This window comes from Hippopotamus amphibius, chromosome 9 (assembly GCF_030028045.1).
Source record: "Hippopotamus amphibius kiboko isolate mHipAmp2 chromosome 9, mHipAmp2.hap2, whole genome shotgun sequence".
Classification (NCBI taxonomy): domain Eukaryota; kingdom Metazoa; phylum Chordata; class Mammalia; order Artiodactyla; family Hippopotamidae; genus Hippopotamus; species Hippopotamus amphibius.
In genome coordinates this window covers 87,113,766-87,126,222 of record NC_080194.1, presented here as the reverse complement: position 1 = coordinate 87,126,222, position 12,457 = coordinate 87,113,766, and the positions used below count along the sequence as shown (strand labels likewise).

Sequence of the window (12,457 nt, the reverse complement as noted above, 5' to 3'; positions counted from 1 at the left end):
TTTTCTGAGTTGTCCAAGTTCCCTACAATATAGATGCATTACTTCTATAATTAGAAAAAAGGAAAGTTATTTTTTAAATCAGGGGGTATATCTTGATGTCATTCGATCAGGTGTTTTATTACACACCTGATACTGTTGAATATAGGACTAAAATGATGTAGAAGATACAAAAGTAGTATGATGCATGGGAACCTTCAAAGAGCTTATTTGCAAAGTAGGGAGACAATCTGACACATATTTATTAATCAGAAGACATGTAAGTGCTCCACTTGGAGGTATGGAATGTACATTTAATAAGATTCAGAATTCACTTCCTACAAGAGATAGCAGCCCTTCTTGTCTTTTTTTCCTGACTTCAGAGGGAGTGCTTCTAACATTTTTGCCATTAAAAATATTTAATTTTTAGTACTTAGGGAGATAGGAAATGTCCTCATATTCCTATTTTTTTTTTGTGAAGAACTTCTATCATAAATAGGTGTTTAATGTTATCAAATACTTTTTCTGCATCAATTGAAAAATTTTCTCCTGAATCCTTTAATGTGGCTACATGTATTAACAGATTTTCTAACATTCCACCATCCTTTTATTCCTAGGACTAACCCAACTTGTCATACCGTTTTAATAAACTGCTTGATTTGATTGTTAACTGTTGAGGATTTAACATTCACATGCAGGAAGTGAGACTGGCTTAAAATTCTCCAGCCTGCCACTGGTCCCGTCTGGATGTGCTATCAAGATTATACCAGCCTTAAAATAATTCCCCTGTTTTATGTCCTCCGGGACACTTCATATACAATTGAAACTGTTGCTTGAAGTTTTCATAGAATTTTCCAGTAAAAGTATTTAGTTCATATGTGTTTTTTTTGGTTTGGCCTTTCTTTTGTTGTTATTTATGGGCAGATTTTAAACTTTAAACTACATTTTTTGTGATACTGATATATTTGGATTTATTTCTACTGTCTTAATTTGTCCTAACCACTCTACTTTTTCTAATATCATCTTTATTTTTTTCATACTGTCTGTTGAACTAATAGAACTTTGTTACTTTTTCCCTCTACTGATTTGAAAACGCATATTCTCTATTCTTTTTTTTAACTTACATACATAACTAGTATAGCATTAAATTAATATTTCTATTCTCCAAACATATTCAAAATCACTGGATTGTTCTAATTCAATCACCTTTGTGTCATGCATATTATTTTTATCTGGCATCTTATGTCTCTAAAACTAATCACTGTTTTTTTATTGTCATATAGAGTCAGTGCTGTTTTATTTTTTTTTTTTATTTTTTTTTTATTTTTATTTATTTATTTATTTTTTTGGGGGGTACACCAGGTTCAATCATCCATCCCCATCTTCCCTCCCTTCCTTGACGCCCCCAAGCCCCCCCCACCCTCTCCGCCCCAGTCCTCAAAGGCATCTTCCATCCTCGAGTTGGACTCCCTTTGTTATACAACAACTTCCCACTGACTATTTTACAGTTGGTAGTATATATATGTCTGTGTTACTCTCTCGCTTTGTCTCAGTTTCCCCTTCACCCCCCGCCCCCTCCCATACCTCGAGTTCTCCAGTCCATTCTCTGTATCTGCATCCTTGTTCTGGTCACTGAGTCCAACAGTACCATTTTTAGATTCCGTATATGTGAGTTAGCATACAATATTTGTCCTTCTCTTTCTGACTTACTTCACTCTGTATGACAGACTGTAGTTCTATCCACCTTATTACATATAGCTGCATCTCATCCCTTTTTATAGCTGAGTAATATTCCATGGTATATATATGCCACATCTTCTGTATCCATTCATTTGTTGATGGGCATTTAGGTTGCTTCCATGTCCTGGCTATTGTAAATAGTGCTGCAATAAACATTATGGTACAAGTTTCTTTTGGGATTATGGTTTTCTTTGGGTATATGCCCAGGAGTGGGATTACTGGATCATATGGTAGTTCTATTTGTAGTTTTTTAAGGAACCTCCAAATTGTTTTCCATAGTGGCTGTACCAATTTACAGTCCCACCAACAGTGCAGGAGAGTTCCTTTTTCTCCACACCCTCTCCAACATTTGTTGTTTCCAGACTTTGTGATGATGGCCATTCTGACTGGTGTGAGGTGATACCTCATTGTGGCTTTGACTTGCATTTCTCTGATGATTAGTGATGTGGAGCATCTTTTCATGTGTTTGTTGGCCATCTGTATGTCTTCTTTGGAGAAATGTCTATTTAGGTCTTCTGCCCATTTCAGTGCTGTTTTAGATTTAACCAATTGTTTCTTAATGTCTTTGCCTCCCATTCTTTCTTGCATTTTACTCTTTCTTTCTGAAGTAGATACTTTATAGAGTTCTTTCCGCAAGTACATTTCGCTGGTAAACTTACCTGACATTCCTTTACTTTAATCTCTTATTGTTTACCTTGATAAAGAATTAAACACTTTGAAAACACTTTTTTCTATTTCTTGGCTTCTGTGTTTCTTTGAAAAGTCTTTTATCAATGTAATTATCATTCTTCTTGGTTTTTTTTTTCCCTTCTTGGTTTTGAGGTCTCTCCTTTGTTTTTGGTGTTCTGAAGCTTTGCTGTGATGTATCTAGGTTTGAAATTTGTAGTCCTGCTTGTGATTTTTCTGGGATTCCTAAATCTTAGGGTCCATCTCTTTCATAAATACTCAAAATTTATCACCCATTTCCCCTTTGAATATTATGTCTCCCAAATTTGCTCTCTTTTTCCTTCAGGAACACTAAATAGATATATATTTGATTCTCTTATTCTAGACTCTGTCTTTTTAACTGTTTCTTGCTTTCCATCTCATCTCTCTGCGCCTCTGAGAAACTTCCTGTTTATAAGTCTTTTCGGCTGTATCCATTATGTTCTTTAATGTATCCACTGAGTTGTAAATTTCAGTGATGGTGCTTTTCATGTCTAGAATTTCTATATGGTTCTGATTAAAACCTTCCTGTTCTTTTTTCAGAATATATTTCTTAGGATTTTTTCTTATTTCATGTCTTTAATCATTATAAGCATGCTTACTTATGAATGCTATCTAATGTTATCTTAAGCTCTTAGAAATCTACTACTGCTTTGTGTATGTGTGTGCATGTGTATCTGCTGACTTTCATACTTGGTAGGTTATTTCTTCATATGTTCTAGGATTTTGGATTGTGTACTTATGTTGAGCCATCTTATCTGTTGACACCTAGGCAGGCTTGGGTGGGGATGTATCCTTCCAAAGAACTTTTTTTTTTTTCATACCGTTTTCCATTAAGATTTATTACAGAGTATTGAATATAGTTCCCTATGCTATACAAAGTTGTTTATCTATTCTATGTATGCTAGTTTGCATCTTCTAGTCCCAAACTCCCAATCCAACCCTCCCCCACTCCTCCTGCAACCACAAGTCTGTTCTCTATGAGTCTGTTCCTGTTCCATAGATAAGTTCATTTGTGTCATATTTTAGATTCTGCATTTAAATGATATCATATGGTATTTGTCTATCTCTGTCTTACTTCACTTAGGATGATAATCTCCAGGTCCATCCACGTAGCTGCAAATGGCATTATTTCATTCTTTTTTTATGGCTGAGTAATAGTCCATTGTATATATATATGCACCATGTGTTCTTTTTCCATTCATCTGTTGATGGACATTTAATTGTTTCTATGTCTCAGCTATGGTAAATAGTGCTGCTATGAACATAGGGGTGCATGTCTCTTTTGGAATTACAGTTTTCTCCAGATATATGCCCAGGAGTGGAATTGCTGGATCATATGGCAACTCTGTTTTTAGATTTTTGAGGAACCTCCATACTGTTTGCCTTAGTGGCTGCACCAATTTACATTCCCACCAACAGTGTAGGAGGGTTCCCTTTTCTCCATACCCTTTCCAGCATTTGTTATTTGTAGACATTTTAATGATGGCCATTCTGACTGATGTAAGGTGGTAGCTCATTGTAGTTTTGATTTGCATTCTTCCAGAGAACTTTTATATTTGCTCCCACCAGATACTACAGAGGTATCCTTCCTCCAGGATCATTTTTATGTTAATTTCTTGGTGTTGGAGTCCCATGATTATGTGGGTAAGGTAAATTTAAACCCCAAATATTGTCCCATAGATATTCACAGGGAATTTTTTTTCCAGTTCAAAGCCTAGACTAAGACAGATAGGCTTGCTTTGTTGTTTCTCAAGGCTGGTGAATGAGTTCTTTATTAATCTGCCTTTTCATTGAGGGCGTATCTCTTCAAGAGTTACAGCCTTCATGCAGGCATCTCAGTTCTGATTCCCTGCCTCACACAGGGCCACGGTCTCACACATCCCATACCAGTGTTAAATGATGAAACAAGCATTTAGGGCCAGACTCCCTCAAAGAAAGCCATAGCTTCAGCTTACTCAAGTCTGCTTTAGTTTTAGTTCCTGTTTAGTTTGTGGTCTTTGAAGATTCCCTGTCTCTCTTACAGATTCAACTATATAATTAAAAGAGGCATTTGTGTAATTTAATCCAACCTGTCCAGGTATTTTGTGGTAGGAAGGTCTCTGATTTTTCAGAATGGTGTTTTTTCTGTTCTGAATGCACTAACTAAATGAAAGGTCTAAGTAAGAGCTGGAATATCCTAAAGAAAAAATAGGAAGATATTAAGAAATCAACATATTTATGAAAAGATTAAGCTAAAGGACATTAATTTGATTGGAGGAATGATAAAATATATCAAATTAATGGTTCATAAAGACTTTTATGCTAAAACTCTTACGTATCTAGGTTTCATTAACAGACTTGTGCTTGTTTTTTTCCTTTAAGGAAATTCCATTCTTCGTCTGAGAGCCAACCTGCCAGCACGTCTCCAGACTCACGGCTCACACAGATAATGGAACAGCATCAGCAAGCCCTAACGCAGCTGACTGAGGTGCAGCCCCACGAGGGGGCCTCACCAGGCATCACACTTCCACCCATACTGTCAAGGGTGGAAAGTGAATCCCAACTCAGTTCAGAGAGAAGCCAAAGAAACCACGTGAAAATTAGCCGTAGCAATTCTGAAGGCCATCTATTTCAACCGGAAAATGGGAAGAAGCACAGGAAAAGCAGCAGCATTAAGGTAATAAAAGCATCTTACTTACTTAAACTTTTATTTTGATAACACACAGGGATTTTGATTTTCATTCCCCTTATGATAGGCCTGGAACAGGGATGCTCCTCCTCCTCCTTGCCCTCCTCCTCCCCCTCCAGCTCCCCGCCCCCCACCCCCGGGAACTCTTCTCAGCCCTCATCTCACCTCAGTTCCTGTAGTAAAACACCCAGGACAGCCAGCGACTGAGCTTTCTTCTGAAATGTCTGTTCTACCGAGTTGTGTTCCCTGTAAGACCCACCATCACTAGCACCTTTGTGCACTTAAGTCTTTCCCATCAGGTCCGCTTTGCGAAATAAGGGAAATGGGGGTGGGAGGCAAAGAGGAAGAAATGAAGGAAGCGATGAAAGAGCCTTTTTATGTCCTTTGGGTTTTTCCACTGTTAACAAACAATCTAAAAAAAAAAAAACCCTCAGGAAAGATCACTTGTTTCTAGTGTCAAATAGTAATGAAAAGGCTGGAAAATGCTTTCTGCTTTAGGAGGCGACAGGGAAAGACCTGGATGGAAGCAACAGGCCTGTGGTGAGTTGGGGCCCCCAGGGACAGACTCTGAAATGGAGATTTGTGAGCAAGAGAGGGAACCACCCCTGTCAGGGAGGGAGGGGGCAGAGCTGGGCAAGGGGGAAGGGGCAGCTTTGGGGCGATGCTGTGGATGCAGCCCCACGAGGCTTCTGAAGTTGGGATGGCCCTTCAGAGGCAGGGGACCCAGATGTCCCCCCACATGGTCCCCCATGTGGCTCAGCCACTGGCTGCTGACTGTTTGTGGGGAACGGTTGTAACTTAGGGCACAGCCGCTCCATCTGGCCGAGGGCAGTCCTTAGGGAAGGACTCGACTGTGAGCCGTAGCAGAGGACACTCCCAGCAGCCAGGAAATGAGGGTTGGGTCCAGTGGAGCATCCACTGTAAGGCAGATTTAGGTTCATCTGTATCGGCGGGGGCGGGGGGCGGGGGGGGGGGAAGGGTGGGACGACTTGGGAGATTAGGACTGACATATATGCACTATTGTGTGTAAAACAGCTAGTGGGAACCTGCTGTGTAGCACAGGGAGCTCAGCTCGGTGCTCTGTAATGACCTAGGGGGGTGGGAGGTGGGGTGGGATTGGGGGTGGGGGGTGGGATGGAGGTCCAAGAGGGAGGGGACATAGATATACATACAGCTGATTCACTCCATTGTACAGCAGAAACTAACACAACATTGTAAAGCAATTATACACCAATAAAAATAATAGTAATAAATGCCCAAAAAAATTAAAATTTTTTTTTAAAAAGGCAGACTTAGGGAGCCACCCTTAGTTCAATATGTGTTGAATTCCTACCAGGAACTGTGTCAGGTGCTGGGATACACAGCGAATGAGCCACACCCTTTCCCCAGCAGTATCATGTTGAAATAAAAGAGAGAGAGATGCACGGTGAACGCAGAGGAGCACAGAGGGGTGACACAGAGCGGGTCAAGCAGAGCTTCAGGAGGTGATGGTGAGGCGTCTTCGAGGGTGATCGAGAGTTAACAAAAGACAAAAGACCAGCATGAGTGAACGTCTGAAGCTTGACAGAACACGAAGCGTGCTGGGAACGGAAGCATTTCGGGACTGCTGTCACTCACACTGGGAGGCACTGAGTGTTGAGAGGTGACAGTGGAGAAGCAGGTCGGGGCCGGGTCTTCGAGGATCTTGCTTGTCATCGGAAGAAGCAGGGCTCTGATGTCTTGGCTGGGGGCATAGGGGTGCAGGTTGGCGGGAGGCACTGAAGAATTTTAACCACGGTTTGATTAGTCTCTTAGGAAGACTGCTCTGTGTGCAGGGCAGACGTAGAGCACTCCAGGAATGGGGGACTGTGAAGTCAGTGGACCCTCACATGGGAGTCTGAGAAACAAAGGAAAGGGTGGCCTTGAGGAAGGGAAAGCTGAGCTAGAATGATGGTGGGTCCTATTACAGAGAAGAAAAGGAGGAGCGGCTTCGTGTGTCCTCCTGAGACAGGACCTCAGAGCTCTGATGAACATGAATGGCCCCAGCCCCCGGCTGCAGCCCCCACCTGAGAGCCTCGGCCTTGAGCTCGCGCACAAGCCCCGGGGTCTTCCCCACCGCCCCCTCCCACACGCCCACCTGGGGGCTCCTTGGGCTCCTCCTCTGACCCTGCCTCACATCCTCCCTCCTGCTGGGGTCCCGAATGCCTGCCCGGGCCTTGGAAACCACTCCTGGTTGTTGGAGCTGGGATGACCCCAGTTTCACTGCAAATAAGAAGAAACGTGTTCCTGGGATCATAAGTAATTTTTCCACCGACACATCATTACTGAGCAGTTAGATTCTGAGGTACGATGAGGACGCTTCAAGTACTTCATAAATAGAGCAGGGTTTGTAGACTACACTAGGAAGCCAGACACCATGCGTATTGTCACTTCTATAGGGAAGTGTACGCAGAGCTTAGGAAGCAACACATTCTCAAGGTGAGGGTGTCCTGTCAATCCAGAACTTACAAGGTATGAGGGCCTAAAAAAGAGCTTAAACACGCTACCCCAGGAGAGAACCTTCCAGATTAGGGTTCTTATGAACTGCAGATTACTGTTGAAAATGCAGGCTTTTCACTCAATTCCTAGTGAGCAGGGCTGAGTGGAAGTCACACACGTGGCCATTTCTACATTCTCATCACCTGATCTGTGACTCGGGTGCGTTATTAATTCACCTGAGCCCCTATTTCCTCATATGCACAGATCAGAATTGTTCTTTTTGCGGATTTGGTTTGACAGTTAAATGAAACAATGTATTAAAACCTTAGCTTAGTGGCTAGCAAAGAACAGAGGTCAACTAAATGTTAGTTTCCTTTCCCTTCCTTCTCCTATTGGTAGTTTGAATGTGTGTTTTACCAAGGGAAGGCAGAGGACAGTACCCAGTGATGGTGTGTATCACCAGACATCTAAGATCAGGAAGGGGAGGGAAGAGGAAGAAAGACAACTTCCACTTACTGCTTCCCAAGCCTTCTTTCCAACCTGGGCAATCCCGCCCTTCCTGCATCCTCTCAGGGATGCTACAATCCACATATATCCATTTTCTCCATCCAAGACCTTCAGTCTACATCTGACAGAGACACAGAAGCACTCTTTGTCCGGGAAGCCATTCCAGAAGCTAAAGTGATTCAGAACCGGGCTATTTGTATAGGACAGCAGGTAGCCGGGGCCCCAGACAGAGGCCCTCATCAGCCAGCTCATGCCCATTTCCTAGTCAAAGCAAATCTCGGGGTTTCCAAGGGAATCGACCTGAATCACATTAAAAATCTGAGGATTTGTCAAGATAATAGGCCCGAGCACCGTTCCTCTTCTCCTGGCAGTTCTGTTGTGACCGATTTATGAATACTCAGCATTGTCTGTGCCATTGAGTCCAGACATCAGGCAGTGAGAGATTCACACAGCGCAAGGGATGACAAACTGTAATAAAAATATCTACCATAACCCGCCACAAAATAACCGCTTAAGGGGTTCTCTGACAGCTGTGCGGAGCTGAGCTGCAGTAATTAACTCCTGTGTTTGTTGTCACAGACAATCTGGGCATTGCTGCTTGACTGCTTCTAAGAAGAGGTTTATCTGGATTAAGTTTAGCAACTGCAGAGCAAATTTCCTTCACTTGCCGTTCCCTGGGAGGCATTGTTTTCCCGTCCTGTCTCTGAGTAACTTTCTCACCCTTGCACATCTGAGGAATGCTCTGGAGAAAAGCCCTGCCGTGTCCCCCACAGCGGGGCACAACCTCTCAGAGTCGAAACAAATCCTCCCAGGACAGTCAATGTCATTTTCAATTCAGGCACCTTTTGCCCCAAGTTTACAATAAAAGTCACTCTTCCAGCTTGAGAAGCAGTGTGATTGATGACTGGCAGAAAACTTCCACCAGGAAATCCTATGCCAAACTCTGCCAAAGGCACGACCAGTGGACAGCAGTTCCGAGGGGCAGGTCTGGTCTGGTCAGCCATCAGCTAGAGCCAGGGTTGACTGATGTCAGCCTGTGTGCATCTCAGGTAAAGACGAGCAGTGAACCCCATCAGGGATTTGCTGAAAACATGCTTTTATATTCCCCCTGTTTTGGAGACCTAATGAGTCTATTATTGTTGATTTAATTTTAAAAACTTGGGGGACTTCCCTGGCGGTCCAGTGGTTAAGACTCCGCACTTCCACTGCAAGGGGCACAGGTTCCATCCCTGGTGGAGGAACTTGGATCCCACATGCCACATGGTGCGGCCAGAAAGTAAAATAAAAAAAATTAAAAATTGGGGGGCATCGTGCTTTTGTGACCTTTTGGTGTTGTAACATCCAAAGGAGGTAAATCAAAGTAAATTCTAGGGATTATTTGACTATGGAAGCCTTTTGAAGAGATGGAAAGTAGATTAGTGGTGGCCTAGGGCTAGAGGTGGAGGGGAGGGGAGAGACTGCTAATGGGTAGGGGGTTTCTTTTTAGGATAATGAAAATGTTCTAAAATTGGATTGTGGTGACGTTCGCACCATTTGATGACCAAAAACCACTGAACTGTACAACTTCAAATGGGCGAATTTGGTGGTGTGTGAATTTTATCTCAATAAAGCTGTTAAAAAGATTTTTGATGGAAAGGGATCAAACAAAATTATAGCGCCGAGAACCAGTCAAGATGACTTGAGGCTAACAAGTAAATCCAGGATTTTTCATTGCCAGTCACCCAGAACAAACTCTGTTAGGAGCCAGCGCTCTCCTTTGAGAAACGTCTCTTCACTAGAAGCAGCTCATCCTGTCAAGGGGTCAGTGGCGTTTGGAGATGACCCCTTGGGGCCACACTCCTTCCTTCATGTCAGTCTTCAGTGCTAGACCCTCAGTTCTATTTTTCTGTGCCGGCCACGATATTTGTTCGAGGTGAAGTAAGAACTTCGACAGGGATGCAATAAGCAATTATTCATGCTTCACAATTTATCTTTTGTGAGTCGGTAGAATGATTAAAGCTAAGCTGCTTCAGACTAAGGATGTGATTTCTGAGCACTGATCATTCCTTTCACATCAGTTTTGGGCAAATTGGATTTATGACTTGGATATGAGTGGCGTTCTCTCCTTTTTCATTCTTGGTTTACTTTGGCAAATAGATAGTAATTTAGTGATTGCAAAACACTGGCACAGATGGCATAGGCCAGAAAAAGAATAAATTTGCAATCACATAGTGTAGGATATCTGAGTTCATTCACCTATTAAAAATTAGCAGAGGTTTTAAAATATGATAATACCCAGTGTCATCAAGGTTTGGACAAAAAGAGCATTCTTATGCCTTGTTAATGGAGGTGTTCATGGGTGGCCCTGAATATGTTCGTGATTCTATCTCGGTAATCTTACTTCTCTTAATTTATCTCGAATAAATAATGAGAGTAGTCTACTAACAGTGCTCATCCCTAGGACATCTTAAATGTTCAACATTTAGAGGAACAGCTAAATAATTCAACTATAACTAGACAATAGAATGTTATACATAAAAATCACATTTTTAGAAAACTGAGTAACAGGGAAATACAGTGTAATGCTAATTAACCTCACTGAAAAAATAGCAAAATAATTTGTAGCATAGGGACAATTTTATAAAAGTATGAACAGATACATCTAAAGGGTAGGAAGCAGCTGTAGCAGTTTTGCTGGGTGATGACTGTTCTCTTAAAGGAGACTTATGATTGTGAAATGCCTTCAATAACAGTATTTCTTCTACATACTTTAATGTTATTAATATTTTAATTATTTTAGTCCAGAGCCTTAAGAACGGATCTTCTTTGACCTTTTAGAATTAGATCCACTGAAATAGTTTTGACTATAAATGTTTAACATTCTAACCAGGCAAATTCCATTTACAGAACTTTCAATCCTTGCAGTGTAGAAGTGCTGCCTAAATGACACGATTTTGACCCTCTGAAGCCCTATGTACTATCAAAATTTTGTAGGACCTTAGAAATAGTGCCTTCAGCTCAAGTCACAGAATTACTCTTTACAGAAATTTCAAAAATAGGGTTCATTCTTCTTACATACAATTAATCCCCAAGTAGGTAGTTGCCAGCACTGGTGTTTCTATAGCTCACAACATCAGAACGAGTATATGTACGATTCTCTTGTTTTTTCTTTCCTGGCTACAAGATTGCTGCTGCAGCTCCAGAAATCACATCCACATTCAAGGCAAGATAATGGGGAAGGGGGAGGGGCTGTGCCAGTCCAAATAAAAGTTTTCCAAGATGCACTCTCTATCTACCCCAGCAAACCTTCACTCATATCTCATGGGCCAGAGCTCAGTGCTGGGGTCTGCGGAAAAGAGTTTTTGGCTCTGAGCCTAGGAAACAGCAGTGGAGAAGCTAAGTGGTCTGACCTCCAGGTAGTCAGTCAGTAGGCGCTGTGAGTAGTAACAGTTGATACATGTGTACACCTAAGTTCACTGTTAAGATTTGAGAATTACATGCAGTAACTATTTGATGAAATGTTCCATTTTTTTAAGTCTCTGGACTATCTCTGCCAAATTCTCTTAGGAAAGGGCACATTAGATAAATTGTATATTTCAGGACTTAACAATTAACAGGAACTTTCAAAATTTAGAAAAAAACCATGCCTTGTCATTAGCGTATAGACAGGTGGTACCACGCACAGTTAGTTCAGAACTGCTGCCTCTACGGTATGGCTGTTTATTCTAAGTACCGAGTTTGATGTGCCCTAAGATCACTGCTGTCACCCAAACCATCTCTTTGGTATTGTCCTTCCTACCCTTCCCAAGGACGACAACCAAACGAACTCACAAACTCAAAGAAAAAAGGACCTGGTTTCCCCACAAGGGCATCTGCTGCAAGTAGCAAGTCAGATTTCATGTCAAAAGTGAGAATTCGGGGACTATCTTTATCTATCCCACAGTCAGGAGCACCTTAGTATTTTTCCTGCCTATCACTGTGCTCAAGTGTCATAATTTAATAATGAAATGGCCTCGTTCTATTATTCTGTCCCTTTAAATATTCAGTAGTGATAAGAGTTCTTGTATAAAAGTATTTGTACCCTTAAAAATATCCAAAATCACACTGGATAAAATGAGTTTCTCATTGGGCCTAGCTTAGACTCTTAACCCTTAAATGTTCCCTTTCTTTTGAAAATTATGACTTTAGATAGGGTGCTCTCTCTTCGAAGCAGTGTGCTTACCTGATTCGTTTAGATTGCTTCTTCCAGGCAAATCATTTGGTTTAGTGAATGGTACAAAACTAGACATACTAGTCATAGCAGCAGCAGCAAAGTAGTAACGTGTCTGTTATGTTAAAAATGTTAATAACAAAGAAGCACTTTACTCGAAAATTTTTATTTTATATATAATTTTCAGAATTTCAATGTTTTTTATTGCAGAA

At 41.5% G+C, this 12,457-nt stretch overlaps 1 protein-coding gene across 3 annotated transcripts in view; it reads left to right on the top strand.

The window, feature by feature from the left end:
* The window catches only part of JHY (junctional cadherin complex regulator), a 57,554-nt gene that overhangs the window by 41,713 nt on the left and 3,384 nt on the right, over positions 1 to 12,457 (top strand). For all 3 annotated transcript variants that reach the window (XM_057750731.1, XM_057750729.1, XM_057750728.1), the window contains one exon: positions 4,786 to 5,080. In XM_057750731.1, the coding sequence (XP_057606714.1) occupies positions 4,786 to 5,080 (295 nt within the window). The remainder of the gene's footprint in view (positions 1 to 4,785; positions 5,081 to 12,457) is intronic.